The 25,845-nt window shown below is 43.7% G+C and overlaps 1 protein-coding gene across 11 annotated transcripts in view; it reads left to right on the top strand.

The window, feature by feature from the left end:
* The first annotated feature begins 692 nt into the window (after positions 1–692).
* The window catches only part of MATN4 (matrilin 4), a 108,147-nt gene continuing 82,994 nt past the window's right edge, over positions 693–25,845 (top strand). For 2 of the 11 annotated variants that reach the window (XM_056548247.1, XM_056548230.1), the window contains exons 1-2: positions 4,027–4,142; positions 8,145–8,197. In XM_056548247.1, the coding sequence (XP_056404222.1) occupies positions 8,192–8,197 (6 nt within the window). In that variant the 5' untranslated portion in view covers positions 4,027–4,142; positions 8,145–8,191. Of the gene's footprint in view, positions 746–4,026; positions 4,143–5,114; positions 5,261–8,144; positions 8,198–23,309; positions 23,427–23,481; positions 23,604–25,845 lie in introns of those variants that run through there. The other 9 variants (XM_056548237.1, XM_056548240.1, XM_056548233.1 and 6 more) reach the window with 9 other exon arrangements.

The raw sequence follows: 25,845 nt of genomic DNA, 5'->3' as shown, positions 1-25,845 counted from the left end.
AGCATTTCAGACTCATGCTGGAGTCCTAAACACTACGAGCTGCCAGTCTGCTTTGTTCACAAAGGAGAACACTCAGAGCTGCCAGCCTGCTTTGTTCACAGCCTGTTTGGCTGTGAACAAAGCAGGCTGGCAGCTCTGAGTGTTTAGGACTCCAGCATGAGTCTGAAATGCTTGCTGACAGGACTGATCGGGAAAAATACAATAGAAATAAGCATATTTTTCATTAACATGTTATTGGAAAGTTATTCAACATTCATTAATCTAAAATATATCAAAAGTTTATTTGATGAGAGGTACCCTTTAAGACTGAAACCGATCATGTGAATGAGCATGGAGAAAAGTTTGTAGCTGCATCTTTCTCTCCTAGCTATTTATGTATAAGATTAGGATTGCCTCATAGACTTACATGAGTCCATCCTGGTCAAGTAACACAGATCCAGAAGAGAACGGGCACTTCTCCTCCGTCATTCTCATGATTGGTTGGGATCTAAGCACTTAGACCCAGACCTATCAAAATGTTTCATGTCTCTACAACATATCAAAAGTTAGGTTTTTTTTCTTCTGAAAGTTTCCCCTGATAAATCTCCTCCATGGTCCTTAGAGCATTTACCAACTGTTAAGATATGGCAAAGTTTTGACCAGTGTTAGGATGATAAGTACTGTGCGCAGCGACTTGATGACGACGATGGAGAGCGCCGACGATGCAGGGGATCCTGAAGTGGACGCTCCGGAGCCCCGAGGACAGGTAAGTGATCGTCAGCAGACCACACGGGGCACCGTAAACGGCTATCCGGTGGCAGCTGAAGAAGTCTGCGCTGCCGGATAGCCGTTTATGCAATGGCACCGACATACAAAAGCATCGTATGTTGATGCTGCGCACCAACAGAAAAGTAAGTAAAGAACCTTTTACATGGGTGATTATTGGTCAAAGAGGCCAATTACTGCCTTGTGTTAAAGACCGTAGAATCAACCAACGAATGTGCAATCGCTCATTGGACAACTGAGCATGCAGCCCTAAAATCATTGCTCACATCTTCCTATGGAATAAGCAGCTGACAATGATGTAGGTCATAAGGGCGGCACAATCATTGAGCCATGTGAAAGTCTCATTAAACAAGTGACCGGAGCTTGTATTGGGCATGGGTCTGCATAAAATGAACCTGTTGAACAGTAAATACTGTGTATACTCGAGTATAAGCCTACCCGAATATAAGCCGAAGCCCCTAATTTCCCCCCAAAAACCCAGGAAAAGTTATTGACTGGACTATAAGCCTAGGGTGGGAAATACATCATCCCCCCCCCAATGTCATCATCCAGACCCCCATCATCATCACCCTGTCATCATCCAGACCACCGTCATTAACACCCCCGTCATCATCACCCTGTTATCATCACCCAGGGATGGTGAGGAAGAAGATTTTACCATATATGACACTTTGTTACGAGCTATTTACAGTGGTCCCTCAACATACGATGGTAATCCGTTCCAAATGGACCATTGTTTGTTGGAACCATCGTATGTTGAGGGATCCGTGCAATGTAAAGTATAGGACAGTGGTCTACAACCTGCGGACCTCCAGATGTTGCAAAACTACAACACCCAGCATGCCCGGACAGCCAACGGCTGTCCGGGCATGCTGGGAGTTGTAGTTTTGCAACATCTGGAGGTCCGCAGGTTGAAGACCACTGGTATTGGAGGTTGTAGTCACGTGTCCCCGCCGCTCCGGACCTTCACCGCTCGTCACTGCTGCCCTGGATGTCGCCTTCCATCGCTGTCGCCGCGTCCCCGGGGTGTCCCCAACGCTCCGGCAAGGCCTCTGCTTCCCCGGCATCCTCGCTCTCCGTTGCCACCATCACGTTGCTACGCACCCCGCTCCTATTGGATGACGGGACGGCGTGCACAGCGACTTGATGACGACGATGGAGAGCACCGACGATGCAGGGGATCCCGAAGTGGACGCTCCGGAGCCCCGAGGACAGGTAAGTGATCGTCAGCGGACCACACGCGGCACCGTAAACGGCTATCCGGGGGCAGCTGAAGCAGTCTGAGCTGCCGGATAGCCGTTTATGCGATGGCACCGACATACAAAAGCATCGTATGTTGATGCTGCCTTCAACGTGCGATGGTCTCTGAGAGGCCATCGTCTCTTGAAATGATCGTATGTCGGGGCCATCGTAGGTCGGGGGGTCACTGTATAGTAAAGTAAAGTTCTAAAAAAACAAGTAGAAATAATAACAATGCTGGTGGAGCAGAGATCCTCTATTGGAGATAGACTTGTCTGCTGGGAATATTTCACATCACACTGTGACAGAATAATAAACAGAGAATAGACAGGATTGGAATTTATAGGTTCACTGCAGGAAAGGAATTGGAGGCAGTAACTAGTTAGTAAAAGTAGGAAGTGTAAGCGTTGTGTCTCCCTGTTAGAGATGAGCGAACTTACAGTAAATTCGATTCGTCACGAACTTCTCGGCTCGGCAGTTGATGTCTTATGCTGCATAAATTAGTTCAGCCTTCAGGTGCTCCGGTGGGCTGGAAAAGGTGGATACAGTCCTAGGAAAGAGTCTCCTAGGACTGTATCCACCTTTTCCAGCCCACCGGAGCACCTGAAAGCTGAACTCATTTATGCAGGAAAAGTCATCAACTGCCGAGCCGAGAAGTTCGTGACGAATCGAATTTACTGTAAGTTCGCTCATCTCTACTCCCTGTGTAAGGTAAATAATGAAAGATCATAGGACATAATAAAAGCAGTGGTCAGACTCTACCGGAGCTTTCTCAATGGGGGAGATTTATCAAAACCTGTGGAGAGGCAAAGTTGCCCAGTTGCCCATAGCAACCAATCAGATCGCTTCTTTCATTCTTAACAAGGCCTCTGCAAAAAATGAAAGAAGCGATCTGATTGGTTGCTGTGGGCAACTGGGAAACTTTGCCTCTCCACAGGTTTTGATAAATCTCCCCCAATGTGATTTGTGACGTGCTGCACTAACTTATAAACAAGGATCAATTCATATACAGTGGTCTCTCAACTTACAATGGCCTCAACATACAATAGTTTCAACATACAATGTTCTTTTCTGGAACATCGTAAGTTGAAACCAGACTCAACATACAATGCTACAGACAGGCCAGATCTGTGATACCTGTCAATGGCTGGAAGAACCGACCAATCAGAATGGGCATTCACTGGTAAAACCCCTGTATTACTGAAGTGTATGCACTGACTGGTGTCTGGTAGCGCCCCCTACAGTACAGGGAGGTATTACATGTTCTGTACTCTTTACCTGTACCAGGGTTAGCTTCTCCTTTGGACACCAGGTGAGGGCGATTCCATTACTTTTTTAGGACACTGTGTACTGTACAGGACCCTGAAGAAGCTTCTGTCCTCTATATAGATCAGTGTTTCCCAAGCAGGTTGGCCCCAGCTGTTGCAAAACTACAACTCCCAGCATCCCCGGACAGCCTTTGGCTGTCCGGGCATGCTGGGAGTGGTAGCTTTGCTACAGCTGGAGGCTCCCTGCTTGGGAAACACTGACATAGACAGTGATTACAGCTCCCAGCAGATCTTTATTACTTTTATATGGAAGGATTTGCTTTATCTATATTAGTTATCTACTTATTTTTCTCACTTTTTTCCTATTTTTGGATGACATTTTGGTGCCTTTAGAACCAATTACCAGGTTCCCATAGAGTTATGGTCTCAACATACAATGGTTTCAACATACAATGGTCATCCTAGAACCGATTAATATTGTAACTTGAGGGACCACTGTATCTTACAATGTAAATACCATCACAACTTAGAGGAGATTGTAAGCAAAAGTAGTCAGAAGGGTTTCAGTATTTACCCCTGATATAAACATATTTGGGGAGATTTATCAAAACCTGTGCAGAGGAAAAGTTGCCCATAGCAACCAATCGGATCGCTTCTTTCATTTTTAACAAGGCCTCTGCAAAATGAAAGAAGAGAGCTGATTGGTTGCTATGGGCAACTGGGCAACTTTTCCTCTGCACTGGTTTTGATAATTGTCCCCCATTGTAACCATAAAGATCCGCTTAAAATTAGGGTTACAATTTGGAAATGTATCCAATGTCAAATATCCGTGAGTTGCAAAGGTACATGAACCTTTGCTTTCAGTATCTGGTATGTTCCCCCTATAACTGGACTATAACATTTCTGGTAATTGTTTATTAGTCTTGCGCATCAGCTTGGAGGAATTTTATCCTATTTCTTTATACAAAACATCTTCATCTCTGTTGTGTTCTTCTATGTTTCCCTCATTCTTTCTTTTTTGTTTTTGTGAAAGTATGAAAATATGTATCATACCTGTGGAGTGGCCTCGATAGTCCATAGTGTTTGGGGGAGGGTTCTTAATCTTTTATGAGACCTTACGGGTTTCTCTTACTCCTTTACCCCTTCTTTTTGTCTTTTAAGTGACAAGCCTCCCTGAATGCCGTTTAGGTTTTTTCAGCTTTCCAATTTTGTGTGGAAACAACCAGCCCACTACATGGAAACAACCAAAGCATAGGGAATAAGATGTATGATCGCAGGGGTACCGCCGCAGGGGACTCCAGCGATCTGGGTGCAGCCCCCAGCATTCTGTGCCGGGCGCTTCCTCCGAGACGGAGATGTGATGTCATGGTCACGCCCCCTAGTGATGTCACACCACACCCCTCCATTCAGGTCTATGATGCCCCTCCATTCATGACTATGGGAGGGGGCGTGATGGCCATCACGCCCCCTCCCATAGTCATGAATGGAGGGGCATCATAGACATGAATGGAGGGGTGTGGCGTGACATCACAGCGATCTGGATGCAGCCCCCAGCATTCTGTGCTGGGCGCTTCCTCCGAGACGGAGATGTGATGTCATGGTCACGCTCCCAAGTGATGTCACGCCACACCCCTCCATTCATGTCTATGATGCCCCTTCATTCATGACCATGGGAGGGGGCGTGACGGCCATCACGCCCCCTCCAATAGACATGAATGGAGGTGCGGGGTGTGACATCTCTAGGGAGGCGTGGCCGTGATATTATTTTCCCATCTCGGAGGAATTGCCTGGCACAGAATGCAGGGGGATGCACTGAGATCGCAGGGGTCCCCATCTTTTGGATAGAGGATAAGATGTATAAAGCTGGAATACCCCTTTGATAATATTGTGCTCTCTGAAAAATTATCTGCTAAGAGGAAAGATGGGGTCAACCGGTTTCCTTAGGTATGGGAGCCCTGGTTAACCTCCTGCCATTGTCCAGACCTCAGGTATACCTTTTAATTGTATTCATGTATTTCATGATGAATCTTCTATTTGTTTATGGCTGTAAAGGCATGTATGATTTGTTTTTTGTACATCTCTACCTGGGCACTTTCACAGATGTAATTGCCTTTTTCATAAGTTTTTTTTTGTGCGCAAATCTCAATAAACTTGATTGGTTTGGCACTAATTTAAAAGAGTTATCGACCATAAGGTGATTTTAGTAGGTACCTGCCAGACAGTAATGGAGATGCTTAGGTAGGATCTGTGCTTGTCTTTGGGTTAAATGGCTATGTTGTGAGATTACCATAAAGCTGTGGCTAGCTTTTTGTGAATTGTCTTTTTCCCATTGGAGTTTTCTCCCTCCCACACATCAGCCACCCCACCCATTGAACCATAAACTAGCTGAATTCTATGCAAAAGACCAGTGCTTTCTAACCAGGGTGCCTCCAGCTGTTGAAAATTCCCTGTGGTTGCTCCACCCATTGAAGCAGAACAGGCTCCCTGTCATCACCTGACTAGTGAGGTAGTGTCTCGGTTGCACTGCATCCTGGGAATACCTGAGACAGGAGTCATTTCGTATGCTGTTAAAAATGAACATCCAAAGCAAAGATCACATAAGAGACAGGTACAGACACTATATTATGAACAACACTAACTTGTAGCATAACTACAGCCCTTGTAGCATAGTCAAAAAAAATAAAATTCCTGGAATACCCCTTTGAGGTCGGGACTTTGACCATTTCAAAACTTTAACTTTATTGTTCTTTAAGTATCCTTTGGTAGAACAACTTTTGTGCTTCGAGTCGTTATCTTGCTGCATGACCCACCTTCTCTTGAGATTCACCTCCTAGACAGATGTCTTTACATTTTCCTTTATGTAGTAAATTTGAGTAGCCGTATTAGTCCAGTGATGCAGATGCAAATCATAAAATGTCGCAGTATCTTGTAATACCTTTTTTATTGGACTAACAGCATTTCGTAGAGATAAGTTTTCGGGATTCCTCCCTTTATCAAGTCCAAAGCAAATCTAAGCTCACAAGTAGAAGACACAGCTACTTGGGAGGGAGGAATCCCAAAATCCCGAAAGCTTGTCTCTACAAAATGCTGTTAGTCCAATAGAAAAGGTGTTACAAGATACTGCAACATTTTATGATTTGCATCTGCATTTTCCTTTAGAAATTGCTGGTATTATTCAGATTCCAATGTTCCATCAATGATAGTAAGCTGCCTGGCCCCGATGAAGCCAAACATGCTCAAGGCATCATACTACCACCAACAAGTTTCACAGATGGTATAAAGGTTTTCAGCTGGAATGCAGCATTTTCATTTATCCAAACACAACTCTTCCCTGTTAAACCAAAAAAGCTCTATTTTGGTCTTATCTACAATCTACCATTGACCTTAATGGCTTGTCAAACTGCAGATGGGCTGCAGATGTTCATTGTCTTTTCTGATGCTGAACTCATGAACATTAGCTATGTAAGAAAGGCCTTTAGTTGGTTAAAGTTTTCCTTGAGTTCCTTAGTGACCTTGTGGACTAATATACACCTCGCTCTTAGTGTGATCTTTTTTTGGTCTATCACTCCTGGGGAGGGTAATAATGGTCTTAACTCTTCTCCGATTGTACACAGTGGGCCAGATTTACTATGGCTTTTCTGAGTAGATTTTGTAGGGTTTTTCGTGTTGCATGTGTTGTGCTCCAGAATTTCTGACAAAAAATCCAAACAACCCTATCAACTCTCCACTTCACTCAGAAAACCATACAAAAGGGCGTGGCCATCAGGGAAAAGGGGTGTGTCTAAAAAAAAACATTTTCAAAGTAACCTCCAAAATGTATTAATGTTTCCACATAAAATGTGGTTGATTTGAGCTCTGGAAAACCTAACATCTCAGAGCATGTGTAAAAAATGCAAAACATACCATGGAAAACAAAAACCCACAAAGAAAACTACACTCCACTCTTAGTAAATGAGGCCCAATCTGTCTGACTGTGGATTGGTGGAGTCCAAACTCTTTAGAGATGGTTTTGTAATCTTTTCCCACCTGATGGGCACCAACTCTTCTTCCGAGGTCCTCAGAAAGCTCCTTTATTTGTACCATGATACACTTCCACAAATATGTGTTATGAAGTAGTGTTGAGCGGCATAAGCCATATTCGAATTCGCGAATATTCGCGAATATATGGACAAATATTCGTCATATATTCGCGAATATTCGCATATTCGTTATATTCTCGTTATATTTTCGCATATGCGAATATTCGCGTATGCGAAAATTAACATATGTGAATATTAGCACATACAAAATTAGCATACGCGCAAATTCGCATATGCGAAAATTAGCATATGCTAATTTTCGCATATGCGAATTATCGCACGCCAGTCTCACACAGTAGTATTACAGCCTTCTTTACACCACACAAGCTGGAAGCAGAGAGGGATGATCACTGTGATGTGTACTGTGAAGAAAAAAAAACAAAAAAAAAAACGAATATTCGTAATTACGAATATATAGCGCTATATTCGCGAAATTCGCGAATTCGCGAATATGCGATATTCGCGAATAATATTCGAATTGCGAATATTCGTGAGCAACACTATTATGAAGATCAGACTTGGATATATCCCAGTTCTTTAAATAAAACAGGTCGTCCACTTACACCTTAATATCATCCTATTGATTAAAAACACCTCCCTGTAATTTCACCTTCAAATTATCTGCTAATCCTAAAGGTTCACATACTTTTACCACTCACAGATATGTTATATTGAATTAATGTCCTCAATAAATATATAACCGAGTATTTTTTATTCACTTATGTTATTTGATTCTCATTATCTACTCACAAAACATGGGAAAATCTGATCTCACAAGATTTGTCTTCTGCAGGGATCCTGCCGACTACGCCAAAAGGAAGCAATGGAAGCGCGTACCAGATGGATGTAAGTTATTAATGCCCCCGACCCAGAAGAGCTCACCCATAACTTTTTAATGCTTTTTTTATGCCCTATAAAATTTATAGAAAAGTCTGTATATTTTCCAAAGCAACAACCCACAAACATTGTCGTGTGCTTAGAACAGGACTGGGGGGGGGGGGGGGGGGGTTAACTGCATGAGACAATACACAGAGGGCCTTATTTACTAAGGTTTTTTCGAGTAGATTTTGTAGGGTTTTTGTGTAGCATGTGTTGTGCACCAGAATTTCTGACAAAATAAATCCAAAAAACCCTACTAACTCTTCACTTGACTCAGAAAACCCTACCAAGAGAAGTGAACATTAGGGAAAGGGGGTGTGTCTCCAAAAAAAAAGCCTACATTTTGGAAAGGTAACTTCACATTTACTAATGTTTTTCACATAAAATGTGGTGGATTTGAGCTCTGGAAAACCCAACAGCTCAGAGCAGGTGTAAAAAGAGCAAAATGTAGAAAAAATCACCAAATACAAGATACAATAGTATCCCCCCCCCCCCCCCCCCCCGCGTGCGCGATCTCCCACCAGTCCACCACTGTCTGCTGAATGCTGACTATTACAACTTCCACCAGTTCGCCAGTGCCTGCTGCCTGTTGGCTACTACAACTCCTACCAATCCACCACTGTCTCCTGTCCGTTGGCTACTACAACTCCCACCAGTCCACCACTACCTGCGGCCACTGGCCGCTACAACTCCCACCAGTCCACAACTGCCTTCTGTACACTGATTTCTACAACTCCCACTAGTACACCACTGCCTGCTGTACCCTGGCTACTAAAACTCTCACCAGTCCATCACTGCTTGCTGTCCCTTGGCTACTACAACTTCCACCAGTCCACCACTGCCTTCTGTCCCCTGGCTACTACAACTCCCATCAGTCCACCACTGCCTGCTATCTGCTGGCTACAACTGAAACCAGTCCACCATTACTCTTGCTGCCTCTACTACCTGCCAGGCCTACACATACATAACCTATGATTCCCAAAAAAGGAGAAATTTTTTCCGCTTTTTATATAAAAGCTATTTCTACTTTACTATTTTGGGTCACCTATCCTGTTGCGACTTCCAAAAGTGAGAATTTGGACTGCTTGGAAAAATCCATCTTCACTTGCCATACTCAAAACCAGTTGAATCTCCAAAAAGGGAGAATGTTTTTTTTTTTTTTATATTTAGAAAAGCTTCACTATATACAAGTTCTTATCTATTTTGAGACAGTCATCAATCCTGAGAATTTTTTGGTATGCTTGGAAAAAGCCATTGCATCTTCTGATACCTACATGTCCATTTTAACGCTAGGAAGCATCTACCAACAAAAAGGGATAGTTTATGAACCTTTATCTTAATGTTTAAAAGCATACAACATCCACTGGCACAATGTGTTTTTAAACAAGGGTTTATAGAAACTTTTAGTACAGAAAGGATTCTTTTATGTATGTAAAAACTGCATTAGATTTTTCTTTTACACTTTATTCGTTCCCCTATGTGAGCTTGAGAAGAAGTTTTAGAAGTCCTAAAAAATTCTGTAGTGACTCTTACAGTAGTTTGCCTTGTGGTCTAACTCAAAAAAGTTGATTGCAGCACAGAAACTAAGAATGTTAGCAAACCTGAGGCCATAGCCCATGAGATTCTGCAGGAACAGTACTAGAAGCTGATGTCTGGCTATGCATCACAATTGTAGCCGGTCATTACAGCACAAGGTGCGCTAATAAGTACAATTAATGCTTTTCATGAAGGGGTTGATGAATTCTGAGACCGCAGTAGTCTGTTAAAAGTATTCCAGCATGAAAAAACATATCATCAAATAAATCCATTACCTAAAGATATATAGGTCCTTAATATATAGATGTCTCCGAGAATACTTGGTTTTGCTTCCATTTGTATGACTCTCCCAGCCCCAGAAGTTCTGTATCCCTTCACATTCTGATTATCTGACATCTCTGCTTTTACCCCGTTCAACCCTCCCTCCAAAGACAATGCATCATGCTTTGCTTATCTCGGGGGGCTTGGCTTTTTTTTTTTATCTTTGCATCCAAGGACCCTGACAGACATCAGCACCCTCTGCCCAGCCTCTACACTGACTTCTCAATTCTCTGCAAATATGTTAGCATTCAAGCTCTGAGCACAGAACCCAGAATGATGTGCCTCTGCACGGCCAATTGTAGAGAGAGATTGTTGTATCCACTTGTTATTGCCCAAACATTATGTCCCCGCATGCCAGTTAGGCATCTGTTTCAAAGTAAGGTGCACCAACAATAGAAATTAAAAAAAGAATAGATGTCATCCACAATGGGTAATTGCACGAAAAATGATTGCAAGATTTGAACCAATGGAATTATGCATAAACAATTAAAGGCAAACAATGAAGGCTGCAACAACGATGAGACACTGCCTCAACAACAAAAGGGTGCACCAACAATAAAAGACAACACAAACAGGAAAAATCCACATCAACAATCATCACTGGAGAAAATATGTAGCCTGCACCAACGATGGACATGTACATAATCAATGGGCATACTGCACCAACGATAGACATCTACATGATCAATGGCATACGGCACCAACGATGGACATCTACATGATCAATGGGCATACTGCACCAACAATAGACATGTACATATTCAATGGACATACTGCACCAATGATGGACATCTACATGCTCAATGGGCATACTGCACCAACGATGGGCATCTACATGATCAATATGCATACTGCACAAGCAATGGACATCTACATGATCAATGTGCATACTGCACCAACGATGGACATCTACATGAACAATGGGCATACTGCACCAATGATGGACATGTACATGATCAATGGGCATACTGCACCAACGATAGACATCTACAGGAGAAATGAAAGTTGCGGCAACCTTCCTTGTTAAACAAAGGACAGACCAGAGCAATACCTGGCTGCAATCGCCTTTTTCTGCATGAATATGCACTTCCTCAGTCCGTCAGTATCACCGGTGTGGCAGGGGGACATAGAACAGACAAGAGCAATACCTGGTGGCAACAGACGTTTCCTGCGTGACTACGCACTTCCTCAGGCCAATAGTATCACCGGTGTGGCAAGGGGACATAGAACAGACAAGAGCAATACCTGGCGGCAACAGCCATTTCCTGCGTGAATACGCACTTCCTCAGGCCAATGGTGACTCCGTTGACCTGAGGAAGTGTGTATTCATGCAGGAAATGGCTGTTGCCGCCAGGTATTGCTCTTGTTTGTTCTATGTCCTCCTCTCACACAGGTGATACCATCAGCCTGAGGAAGTGCGTATTCACGCAGGAAACGCGGTTGCTGCCAGGTATTGCTCTGGTCTGTCCTTTGTCCCTTTGCCACTCCGTTTGTAATCTGCATCTTGCCTAATAAAGAAGATTGCCGCATATGGGTGAGTGCAACTTTAATTTCTACTTTTTGGATAAAATTGCACATATATGTTGGACTTTGGTATGCACCCTCATTAGAGCAGCAGTGATCGCTACTTAAACGGAGGAATGTGCGCGTCCACGGGAGGTAAAGCAGTGCCTTTACTGTCTTACCATTATTGAGAATCATGTGCCAACAGTGGAGGGCTTTACCAATAATGGTAGGCTGCATCAGCAATTAATGGGTTCATTACCTAACAATACTGCATCAACAGTAGACCCCTGCACAAACAATGGAAAGTGCATGAACAATGGAGGACTGTACCAACAAAGGAAAAAGTCACCGACAATGGAAAATTGCACCAATTTGGTTGTTGTAAAATTGAAAGCTACATAAAGACTGCATAAAAAAATAAAAGATGGCTAATTTTGTTCCATGTTTCTTATGCTTCTGGTGACATTGGCTCAAATCTGTAATAAAAAAAAATAAAAAAACAATAATTATAGAAAGTTTCTATAATAGGCCTTATACTAGAATTTTAAGAGCTTTTCCAGTGATTTCTTTGGACTACTACAGTATCTCTGAAATGTATCGGTGTGTGACACAGTACACTCTCACACTGCCCTTTTCATTTCTCCTCCACATGGAAGAATGGCTTCAGAAACTTGACCTGGTACAAAGCAATGTGAAAACACTGAAATAAACCAAAGTGAACACCACATTGTATGAGAGTGACCTTTAGAGTCAGGATTGGTCTTATCGGCAGTAAAAAGGTCTGGCTACCGATGCAGGAGCTTTTTCCAAATAGGTTGACACAATACCTAGAAAACAAGCTGTGCTTTGTGCTAGGTCCTGCGCGTAAAAGTATCAGCTACCCAGAGTGACCACAAATTTTAGAGTCTTCGCAAAGCTGTAGAGTCTCAGAGAGTTGGAATACTAGAGATAAACCATGACTACGCAATGTTCTATAAACTGCGATTTATAGAGTAGTCGATGGCAGAAGAAAGGGAGGTAATTCACCATACACTATAAAACAGTTATGAGAGATCAGTGGGACCATTTATCATTACCGAAGACATTTGCAATTGTTCGTGGCTGACCAAGGTCCAAACACCTTCACGTATTTATGAGAATTATAAAAAAAAGTATGGGCAAATCCTAAGAACAGCAGATATAATATTGCCCAATTTCGCAGTATAATTGTTTGCATCATGATACTTTGAAGGAGCAACCGGACGACTGTGGAGCAAATTTTGACAGATTTGAGATTTTGACCATTTGAATGAGACGCACAGGAACGTGTAGACACTGTGGGGGAGATTTCTCAAAACCTGTGCAAAAGAAACGTTAACCAGTTGCCCATAGCAACCAATCAGATTGCTTCTTTTAGTTTTCAGTGGCCTTTTTAGAAGTGAAAGCAGCAATCTGATTGGTTGCTATGGGCAACTGGTCAGCTTTCCTTTGCACAGTTTTGATAAGTCTCCCCCTATATGTCTGTTATCAATGCATGTGAAGCCAAGCTTTAAAAGATACAGGGTGTTCTTGGAAATATTATAATTCTGTTCTGGCTTCACTGTTCATGTATTTACTGTCTATAAGGAAGAGTTTCTGATAAAAAAAAAAAAATACAATGGTTTACCAAGGTGAAAGGTGGTTTCGCAATGCCAAACATGCTATCTGACAAGGAAAAATTATTGACATAGACCTGTGCGATTTTGCTTTTGGGAGTCATTATTGCTCAGTTTACACCATAAAACACCATAGCATGCATCACACTGCCTTAAAGGAGTTGAGTCATTTGTATAAGACAGATCCATTGGGGCTGCTCCTCCTCCTGAACGATACAGGGAGTATCACTATAGCAATAAACAACTCCGGTCGGCTCATTAAATTAGATGGATTTCAGCGCCGGTTCGGCTGGAGTACAGGAGCGCCCGGTTTCCCCCTCCCCCAGCCGGATCCGGACAACCATAGGCTGAAAACGAGGTGTGAATGCACCCTTACAGTGATTCGATTTGTCACGAACTTCTTGGCTCGACAGTTGCTGACTTTAGCCTGCATAAATTAGTTCAGCTTTCAGGTGCTCCGGTGGGCTAGAAAAGGTGGATACAGTCCTAGGGGGCCTGCCGTGCATGATCCGGGCATCGCTCCAATGCTTGCGGTTATGCTTAGGACGTAAATGTAAGTCCTAGTGCATTAAGTACCACCTCACCAGGACGTACATTTACGGCGCTCGTCGTTAAGGGGGAACGGACATACATAATCCTAAAAACGACAGATGTACTTAAGACTAAAATTTATCATAAAACAGGCATATTAACCATGGCTAAAATTGCACAAATCACCAGCTCAGAATAAAAGCAGAGCTGGGGATTTAAAGCCACACCCGAGCTGCAATAGGATGAGAACATTAACTCTTCCAAGCCGAGGAAGAATTAAAAAAGAAACTGCTCAGACATAAAAACCAGTGTCTGAACAGACCCCAAGACAGAAAAACAGCAAAACAAATAAACGGACATCAGAATGAGTTTACTTAATCGTATAATTTATTCTTGTTATTGAGGCCCAGTTCCCACTCATTCAGAAATAAGAAGCTCATTTAAGGTATCTGACATGTCAGTTGTAATGTCAGACTGGTCCAGTTTTGGCATCAATTGTGTGTAATTTTTGCACAAAAACTGATATATGTAAACGCTGCCTAAAATTATGAATGCATACATGTTACGAATATGCATGTATTTGTAATTGTTTTTATACTCTGAACTACAGCACATATTATTTTTACTGTAAATTTCAAACATGAGAAATAAGTGACATGTCTGTCTTGGTTTTCATTTTGTAAGGATTCCTCCTTGGGGATTAGCTCCGGGATCGTCCTGGACACTGCCACGGGACACGTTTCCACTCAATAAACCCGCAGACAACGGTTATTCATGCAAGCCTGGCACCTTGCCAGCTTTATTTAGACAGGTTGCAGGGGGAAAACAAACATAACGCAGGAACAAAATAAAATCCTAGACCGTCTGGTCGCTGACTACACATATCAGCATGCCCTGACTACTAGCTGGTGAGCTACCCTCAGCCAGTTAAACATGTGACTCCTGCAACCTGTTACTCACAGTTCACACCACTTCTTGGACCACTCACAGATTCCAGCTGTGTGTTTCCTCAACAGGGTCCGAGTGTCTCCCCCCTACAGCAACATGCTGTTTCCCAGGGAGAGCAAAGATTAGACTGAGTCTCCATCTTATATACACCTCCCTTCCCTGCTGCCTCATTACTTAAGAGGCAGGTAAGAGATTGTTTCCTTGCCACCTTGTCACATATTCCCCCCCCCCCTTTGCTCAGACCACCGGGAAGGAGCACATGTATTTGAAAGGCAGAAACCATCTGCCTTTCCTTTCTCTTGGACAACTTTTGTCCCACAGTCTCTGAAGTCCTTGAATTTTTTCTTCCGGACTTTTACCAGCCACCAATTGCAAGTCTCTCGGTCACACCTTTCCAGTACCAGGTTCTTCACCCTGGTGTGGGCAGGGTTCTTGAAATTAAGGACCGATGCTTCTAACCTTTGTCTTTTTCTTGCTTGCCGGACCTCTGCCTCTGCTTCTTCAGGCTTACTCTTCTCTTCACCTGTAGCTTCAGTTGTGCCATTCTCTTTACTCATAGCTTTTGAAGTTGACTCTGGTTTAGCTTCTGCTTCAGAGGATTTCTCTGCCTCAGCATTACCTTCAGAATTTTTGGTCTGCTCAGGTTCAGAGGATTTCCCACCTGACTTCTCCTTAGTCTTCACTTCAGAGGATTTCACACCAGGTTTCAGCTCAGTCCTAGCTTCAGAGGACTTCACCTCAATCTTAGCATTAGAGAACTTTTTACTGGGCTTCAGAGAAAGCATCCCTTTACCCCGTAACTTCTGCCCCAGAAGCCTTTCTTGAGCCAATTTCACCATAGCTTGGTCTCTGCTCTCTTTTCAAACTTCCTGGTCCTCTTCCTTTTTCTCACATGTTCGCTGCTTACACTGGAGCTTAGCAGACTTCATCCTCTCACTGACAAGTAACTCAAGTCCCTGACAGTATCTTCCAAGGACAGCAATTGTTTCCTCAACTGTTCATTGTCCGCCAGCACAACAACCTGCTCATAGAGTTGCGCTCCCAGCAAAACCAAGGCAGCTACATGGGACCTTCTGCGCATTTCATTCTGCGCTTCCAGGCTCTCTTTTAAGATCTTCATGTCATCTTCCAGCTTTATATATTTCAGCTGCTTACTCTTGAGCTTTATGGAGATCATCTTCTCACTGTCCAGCAACTGTTTCTTGGTCTTCTCTAACTCATTGATAGATTTTCCACTCTCACCAATCTGTTCAGATAGATCTGTTGAAAATTCTTGTTTTCATGTTGCAGAGTCTCAACTTGTTCCAGGGCCTCCTCATACTGCTCACGGAGCAAGACATTGTCATGACGAGCAGATTGAAGAGCATGTGCAAGGGCATTCTTCGCCTTGACTTCCTCCTCAAGTTGTCTCTTAGCTTTAGAGACACTCTCCAGATTGCTGGCAAGATCATCAACGTCCATCTTCATTTCATTCTTCTCTTTTTCTATTTTTTCCATGGCCACCAGCCAAGCCTTGTGATCACTCTGCAGAGCCTGATATGCACCATGTAGAAGACTCACTTCTTCCTGGAATGACATCCGCTTGGCCAGACTCTCCACTTCACTCTCCTTGCTGGTCACAAGCCCCTGGGAGCGGGACAGTTCATCCTGCAGAGCCACAAACTCCCTTTTGTGATGCTCCATGACTTTTTCCAGCTGAAGCCTCGCTTCTTGCTCTTTCATAAAGTCAGCAAGCGATTTGTCCCTCTCCTCTGTCAAGCGATGTACCTCTATTTCTTTCTCCGTCAACTTCACAGAAACCATATGCAGGGTTTCTTCCAGATTCTGGATCTGCTTCAGTTTTTTTCCAAGGCCAGCTCGTCTTTTCCGAGACCTTTTACTGACAGCAGTTTCCTCACTCTCGCTGTTAGACCTTGAGACATCCTCTGGTCCTCTGTCAGACACTCGACCCAGCTCTTCTCCATCTCTAGATGAAGCCTCCCCCTTTTTCGGTGTTGCGGCCACTTGTGCCCTGTTATTATCATCAACAACAGGTGCCACCGACACTTGGCACTCTTCCTCTCCCACCACGTTGGTAACTCTGGAGACTCTTACTAAACACTCCCATCGGACCGGCAATCCCTTGGCGGTAAGTTTGTTGCCCCTAGCAACAGCTTCAATGGCTCTTGGCACCAGCGAGTCAGGGCGATTCCTGAACAGTTCCTCTGAACTGTCTCTCGGCTCCTTGGCAGACTTTTCTTTTGTCTTATCACAGTCTCTCCACGGCCTGGCAAAAACAACTAGGGCTCCTGGGTCTGCAACAATATCTGGTCCAGTGGTTCGACCTTCCTGGTTACAACCCCTCTCTGGTCCAGACGCCACATCTCCTTCACTTAGGACTCTGTCTATGACCGTAAGCGCAGCCCCCAGCTCCACTGGTACTCTCTTCCGGAGTTTTGGTTTTTCCGCAGCCATCTCCGTAGCTTCTATTCCAGTCACCTCTTTAACTTGACTCGTGGACTGTTCTTCAGCTCCCCTAGTGGTCTGGCACACTCCCACCTGACATATACCTAGGGTCTGCTGACACTCCCCGTCCTCATCCTCTGCTGAGTTACTGTCCCCTGCTATGTGGTTAAAATCAAGTGTTGTGAGCCTATCAGGTGTTCCTGTTCTAGTCATCTTCCCACAACTGCTGAAAAAACGGAAAATCCTTCCCCAGCACTACTTCATACTCTAAGGTAGGCTCTATTGCAACCTTGTGACTTATGGTACCATAGGGAGTAGAAATACACACATTAACTGTTTTATAACCCCAAATACCGGCTTGTATAGACACTATAGCGGGGTCTGGCTTTCTGCCGCTGGTCTTTACCAGACTTATTACACATTTTGGATCTAACAAAACCATCATCTTTTTACCTTCTATTTCCAGCTCACACAGGTTTTCTTTTGTCCTGCGAGAGGTGGGGATAGAACTCTTTACATCAGAACACGTTAACATAATAAGTGTTTCAAGAAAACATTATCGGCCTGCATGGGTTCACAATATACAGCACCATTCACACAGTCCAGTAGAGACACCCCAGTCCTTACTACCTCCGGAACCTTTGGGTGCAAACTCTCAGGTGCACTCTCAGCATCCCACAGCTGCCAGAAATACGGAGAGTCTTTGCCCAGTACAATTTCCACTGTAAGTTCTGCACATACCTCCATCATATGGCTTACTGTCCCAAAACATGTATCAAAGGTAATTTGAACAGTCTTACCGGGCTCCGGGTGGGACTTCACAAAGATAATTATTTCTGGCATAATCCGAGATACAGTCTGGCAACAATCCAAGTCCACCCACAGTGGGATTCCGCCCACCAACAACTCACGGGACCTCGGCTTCATCCTGGCGACCACCGGAGTGGCCCAAGTCGGTTGCCCCCAGCAACGGCCTGCCGATGTCCTTTTTCCAGAAGAAAAAATCTCTATCAGTTGCCCCTAGCAACGCTCCTCCACAGACACCATCCTGTGCTTGAACTCCTCTGCTGGGCTCCTCCGACTTGCAATCTTGCAGGGGGTTGCTCCTAGCAACGGCTCCTCTCCAACTCACCCATTGGTTGCCCTTGGCAACGGGTTGCCCTTAGCAACAGCGTGCCTGCATATTCCAGCAAAATGTAAGGATTCCTCCTTGGGGATTAGCTCTGGGATCGTCCTGGACACTGCCACGGGACACGTTTCCACTCAATAAACCCGCAGACAACGGCTATTCATGCAAGCCTGGCACCTTGCCAGCTTTATTTAGACAGTTTGCAGGGGGAAAACAAACATAACGCAGGAACAAAATAAAATCCTAGACCGTCTGGTCGCTGACTACACATTTCAGCATGCCCTGACTACTAGCTGGTGAGCTACCCTCAGCCAGTTAAACATGTGACTCCTGCAACCTGTTACTCACAGTTCACACCACTTCTTGGACCACTCACAGATTCCAGCTGTGTGTTTCCTCAACAGGGTCCGAGTGTCTCCCCCCCTACAGCAACATGCTGTTTCCCAGGGAGAGCACAGATTAGACTGAGTCTCCATCTTATATACACCTCCCTTCCCTGCTGCCTCATCACGGGACACGTTTCCACTCAATAAACCCGCAGACAATGGTTATTCATGCAAGCCTGGCACCTTACCAGCTTTATTTAGACAGGTTGCAGGGGGAAAACAAACATAACGCAGGAACAAAATAAAATCCTAGCATTCCCTGACTACTACCTGGTGAGCTACCCTCAGCCAGTTAAACATTTGACTCCTGCAACCTGTTACTCACAGTTCACACCACTTCTTGGACCACTCTCAGATTCCAGCTGTGTACTTCCTCAACAGGGTCCGAGTGTCTATCCCCTACAGCAACCTGCTGTTTCCCAGGGAGAGCACAGATTAGACTGAGTCTCCATCTTATATACACCTCCCTTCCCTGCTGCCTCATTACTTAAAAGGCAGATGAGAGATTGTTCAGGGTGAGCAAAGGAAATACACCATTTTCCTTGCCACCTTGTCACAATATGTATGGTGATTTGACATTGTCCCAGATAGAAATAGATGAGAACACCAAAGGCTGATCCTGGGGTTAAGGCACCTGAGTGCAGGATTATTTTTTCATCTGCTGCAACAGAATTTCCAAGTTGAATTTTTCTGGCGGATTGCACTTGGAAATTCTGCCGTGTGAACATAGCCTTAGAGTTAAACCTTCTACTCCGATAAATAAGTTTCTGATGAAAAGAAACTGGAGACCTCAGAACCCCCCCCCCCCCCCCCCCCCGGCATAATAAAAGCAGAGAGCAGGACTTAGGGTACATTCAAACCATGTTTTGAAGATACGGGAACCAGATCCGGCTAGGGGGAGTGAAAACCGGGCGCTCCCATATCCCAGCAAAACCTGGCCCGTATCTGAATGAGCCAACCTGAGTCAGATAGTGACTCCGGTCGGCTAATTTTTGCCCCATATCCGGTTTTCTGACCGGACCTTAAACTGTGGCATACCACAGTTTTAGGTCCGGTCAGAAAACCGGATACAGGGTAAAAATGAGCCAACTGGAGTCCCTATATGACTCCATTCAGTTCATTGAAATAAATTAGATAGGGGCTGGGATATGGGAGCGCATGGTGTTCACTCCCCCCAGCCATATCCTGTTCTCGTACCTTCAAAACGTAATGTGAACCCAGCCTTATATAGACAACTCTCTACAACTCAGTTCGGAACAGTTTGGGAGAGGAGGTGTTTCCTCTGAGGTGCATCTGCCTGTGTCTGTGTGCAGAACAGGGATCTGTCCCTCCTTGCCCCCTATAGCAACACCACTGCCCCCCATATAATTGTTAGGGCCTCCTTTGATCCTCATACTGCACCACCATATAGTAGTTAGTGCCTCCTCTGTCCCACGATGAAAAGAAAAACACAACTCATGGCACTCACCTGTCACAAGTGCACATTTGCAGCTCGTTCTGTCCTCCTGGTGCACCATCTACTGCTAGGGTTGCCACCTGGCTGTATTTTACCGGCACAGACGGTATTTAGGCTAATGGCTGTCCGGGCATGCTTGGAGTTGGAGTCATAGTGAAGCCGGGACCCGCCGCTAATAGCGCGCGGCACTGATCGTGGTGCCGCGCGCTATTAACCCTTTAGCCGCGCTCAAAGCTGAGCCACGCGGCTAAAAGTGAAAGTAAAAACTGCCGGTTAGCTCAGTGGGCTGTTCAGGATAGCCGCGATGAAATCACGGCATCCCGAACAGCTTACAGGACAGCCGGAGGGTCCCTACCTGCCTCCTCGCTGTCCGATTGCCGAATGACTGCTCAGTGCCTGAGATCCAGGCATGAGCAGTCAAGCGGCAGAATCATCGATCACTGGTTTCCTATGAGAAACCAGTGATGAATGTAATAGATCAGTGTGTGCAGTGTTATAGGTCCCTATGGGAGCTATAACACTGCAAAAAAAAGTGGGGAAAAAAAAGTGAATAAAGATCATTTAACCCCTTCCCTATTAAAAGTTTGAATCACCTCCCTTTTCCCATAAAAAAAAAAAACACAGTGTAAATAAAAATAAACATATATGGTATCACCGCGTGCGGAAATGTCCGAATTATAAAAAAACGTATAATTTAGAAAAAAAATATTTCGTTAACTAAACCACACGGTCAATGGCGTACGCGCAAAAAAATTTCAAAGTCCAAAATAGTGCATTTTTTGTCACTTTTTATATCATGAAAAAATGAATAAAAAGTCATCAATAAGTCATATCAATGCAAAAATGGTACCGTTAAAAAATGAGTCCTCATACCGCCCCATTCATATGTTTTGTTACCCAGAGAGCACAAGGTGACCACATGACCCGCAGCTAGCCTATGGGTTCCTTGCACAGCCCACCTTTATAAGGAAGGGAGGAGATGCAATCTCTCTCTATTCTCTCTTGTGTTTCACTTTCTGCTGAGGTCAAGTCCAGTCCAGATGTCTCAGAGCCAGTCCCCTGCACATCTGGAGGTCTCAAGCCTAAATTGCAGCCACAAGTCAGTAAGCCAAGTCCTCTCTGTCTGCTGTCACTATCTTCAGTCAAGTCAAGTCTATTATAGTCAGCGTGGCTGTCCTAAAGTCTGTCAAGTCACTGCAAGTCCCAACAAGCTGCGAGGTCCGTCGTGTTACTGGTCACCTCTCTGGGATCCTTACTGCCCTGTAAAGACTGTTATACCTGTTCAACATCAGTAAAGCTATCGTTAACCTTAACCTGGCCTTGGACTATTATTTCCCCTGTCCTAACCTAGGACTAACAGGATTACCTTCGGGTGGTTACATAGGCAAACCACGCCCTGGCGTCACGAACACTAAGGGGTTAATACCATCTGCCCCTGGGCAATACCATCTGCCCCTACACCTCACATCGCACCCTGGAATCACGCTATGTTTTGTAGTGTTTTCCTTCTTATTGACCACTAACATAGCTCTCTAGTTGAATTTCAAGCTGAATGTTCTTGCCCTGTAGTTCGCTGCTCGTACTATATGCCGTGATAATGTGCATTGACTAATGCCTTTTTTTTTTGTAAAATATTATTCTCTCAGTTTATTCTAAATAAGAACAAGCTGTATATTTTTCTCCTAATATTTAAAACTATGAAGGTCCTCTCTGTCCGGATGGATGTGCCCTAGAAGAGATGGTGGCATGTGTAAGAGATGCTCCCGACAAGATTCACATTCATCTGTGTCACGATCAGAATGTTGGAGCGGGATGAGTCGGTCATTAACCTGTCATCGCACCTTCAGCGGGTGAATCAGACAGGACATGGAAAAATGTTCCCTGGCACCAGAGATGTTAAAGTTCATTGTTTTCTACTTGGAGACCTGGATACCACCAGAGATGCCATTAGATGGGACGTGGCAGCATCAGTATTTGAGAATAAAAGACTATTCTACTTTATAGTTATAAATGTAGCAAATATAAAAACATAAAAGTAATCTATACAAATGCCTGCAGCAGGGAGACCGTGGGGGTCCCCAGTGGCAGGACCCTTGCAATCAAATATCTTATCCCCTATCCTTTGGATAGCAGATAAGATGTACCCCTTTAAGTTAACATTTACCGCTCTTTGGTAAATGGCTGAGTATTTACAAAAAATTATTAGGCTGACATTCTCCCAGTTCTCCTTTCCAAACTAGCCTTTTGCTCCAGATGGGTGCGCGCTAAAAATGACAGGCAAACTCTTACTCTCATTTGTGGCCCATGCCACGGAAACTCACCGTGCATGCGTCAAAATCCAAAAGCACCTTACATAAGTGACATTTTGACAGGGTTCAAGCACTGGAAGCTGAGCTCTGATTGTCAATCAACCTAATGGGAGGGGGAGTGGGGAGGTGTACCGCCCAGGGGCACTTCAGGGGCTTGGAAACACCTACTTGACACTTGGCAACATATGTTTTTAGCAGTTTATTAAAAGACAGGTAAAATAAAATATATGTCTCCCTTGGGTTTATATATATATATATTTTTTTTTTAGATGACAGATTTACTTTAAAAGGTTGTGTTTATTTTTATGTTATCGATTGTAATTTGACTATTGTCTAGGTAAGTGTCATGTAAATATATTATTTTATAAGATCAATAAAAGAAGAAATGAAAATCCTGCACTCACCTCAACTGGTATGCAGCTTACATGTACATTGCAGTCGGACTGAAGATCGGGGAGACAGCGGACGTCACGGGGCGCTGAACGCCCCATACAATGTACAGTGTATTTATGTTATAAAATAATATATTTACATTGAATGTAACAAATCTTGCCCGATCAAAGTGATAGGTGATGATGCCGCTCTGCGCCCCGTGATGTCCGCTGTCTCCCTGATCTTCAGTCTGACTGCAATGTACATGTAAGCTGCATACCAGTTGAGGTGAGTGCAGGATTTTCATTTCTTATTTTATTTATGTTAAAAAATGATATATTTACATTGAATGTAGCAAATCTTGCCTGATCAAAGCGACAGTCCCTGTGATGATGTCGCTCAGCCCCCTGTGATGTCCACTGTCTCCCTAATCTTCAGTCCAACTGCAATGTACAGTGCATTGAACAGTGTATTTATGTTATAAAATATATTTACATTGAATGTAGCAAATCTTGCCTGATGAAAGTGACAGGTGATGATGCCGCTCAGCGCCCCGTGATGTCCGCTGTCTCCCTGATCTTCAGTCCGACTGCAATGTACATGTAAGCTGCATACCAGTTGAGGTGAGTGCAGGATTTTCATTTATTTTATAAAATAATATATTTACATTAAATGCAGCAAATCTTCCCCAATCAAAGTGTTAGTCCTCGTGATGATGCCGCTCAGCGCTCCGTGATGTCCGCTGTCTCCCTGATCTTCAGTCCGACTGCAATGTACATGTAAGCTGCATACCAGTTGAGGTGAGTGCGGGATTTTCATTTGTTTTATTTATGTTATAAAATAATATATTTACATTAAATGTAGCAAATCTTCCCCGATCAAAGCGACAGTCCAGTCTGCTGTGGTGAGAGCTGTTAGTGGTTACAGCACCTTTGGTCCTTTCTTCCATAGACAGTCGCTGGTCATCGTTTTATATATAGCCCACTTATTGGCAGGAAAATTTATCTGAGGATCGCTTTTATCCGTTGACTCACCAGATTCTTTCCAGCAGAATGCTCAGAATGAACACAGCCGACCTGTTTGTTGCACAAATAATACGTTAGGTCGGGACATATTTAACAAGTGGTAATCTCATCTCACGGCTCCGGCACTTAGAAAGTCTCCTGGTTTACCTTGTGGGCTATGATGATGTCACACAAACCACGCTGTTGGATGAACGCCATCATGTCAATGAGACACTACTTATTCATCCTGCGCAATTCAGCTCACAGAAGAGTTATTGATCACAGTCACCCGTGTCATAATGTGCCATCCTGAAGTTACTGTCATTTAAGAGAAACTTTGGACACGTCAGACAGACATTACCTTATGCAGTTATTCCTTCCTATCTGAAAAATTCCTAGGATCATTTCCTTTAGTTGGGGACTCCTCCGTCCATAACATGGCCAGCTATGGAGGCTGGCCATGTTATATACTCCCCTATCTGCAAGTGACTTACTCTTATCATTAATATACAGTAAAGGAGAAAATGATTTGATCTGATTTTGTACGTTTCCCCACTGACGAAGAAATCAGTCTATAAAGTACTTCAACTGTGACTGAAATTAAATCTGATATCAGAATGAATTTTTGGGAAATTTGCTGCATACTACACCAACTGTGTGTACATGATATTAGCACAAAAATATTCCTATTCGACTTTATATGGAGGAAAAAAAGGAAGATGGAAAAAGTGTGTTATAAAAACGCAAACAATATCACTCGTATTACAACGCTGATAACGAAATGAAAAAAACATGTAACTTAAAATATAATGTACAACTAAAGTAAAGCTTCTTCATTACAGTTTTTAAATTGTTCATTAATAAATGTGATGCTGTGGGTTTTTCTGTTTACATTGTTAAAATTCTATAAAAATTATTGAAAGGGAAATGATCTGTCTATAATTTTAACCCGATAACGACCATGGACGTCTATACTCGTCCAATGGCCGTTACCGGGGTATGATGCGGGCTCCCGACTCGAGCCCGCGTCATACCGGCCAGCCCCCAGCTAATTCCTGTAGCTGGGGGCCGGTGCATTGCCGTAGAATGAGATTTGCCATAGAATGAGATGGTCCGCCTCCAAAGTTGACAGCGGCGTCTAAAGGTGCCTGTATTAAGCCCCTGGTGGTCCAGTGGGGTGTATGGCCCCCCCCCCCCCCCGCAGCGCGATCGCGGGGGAGCGATCCACTACTGAGGTAGCCTGAGGGCTTACCTCTCCTGCTGCGGCGGCTCCGGCTCTCTGAATGATAAAGCCTGGCAGGGCCAGGCTTTATCATTCGAGCGCAGATCACACAGATCATTGTGGTTTTATGAAACCACAATGATCTGTATGAGGAATCTAATGATTCCTCCTAAAAGTCCCCTAAGGGGACTAAAAGTGTAAAAAAAAAAGTTTAAAAAAAGTTTAAAAACACACACATTAACCCCTTCCTTATTAAAAGTTTAAATCACCCCCCTTTTCCCAAATTCCATATTAAAAATATGTAACCATAATAAAAATAAACAAATGTGGTATCGCCGCATGCGTAAATGTCTGAACTATAAAAATATATCATTCATTAAACCGCACGGTCAATGGCGTACACGCAAAAAAATTCCAAAGTCCAAAATAGCGTATTTTTGGTCACTTTTCATACCATAAAAAAAGGAATAAAAAGTGATCAAGAAGTCCAATCAAAATAAAAATGGTACCGATTAAAACTTCAGATCACGGCGCAAAAATTAGCCCTCAAACCACCCTGTACATGGAAAAATAAAAAAGTTATAGGGGTCAGAAAAGGACAAATTTAAATGTATAAATTTTCCTGCATGTAGTTATGATTTTTTCCAGAAGTGCGACAAAATCAAACCTATATAAGTAGGGGATCATTTTAATCGTATGGACCTACAGAATAAAGATAAAGTGTCATTTTTACCAAAAAATGTACTGCCTAGAAACAGAAGCCCCCAAAATTTACAAAATGGTGTTTTTTCTTCAATTTTGTCGCACAATGATTTT

The sequence above is a fragment of the Hyla sarda genome, chromosome 12, assembly GCF_029499605.1.
Source record: "Hyla sarda isolate aHylSar1 chromosome 12, aHylSar1.hap1, whole genome shotgun sequence".
Taxonomy (NCBI): domain Eukaryota; kingdom Metazoa; phylum Chordata; class Amphibia; order Anura; family Hylidae; genus Hyla; species Hyla sarda.
Note: the sequence above shows the minus strand (reverse complement) of the source record. Positions and strands in the feature narration are given on the sequence as shown.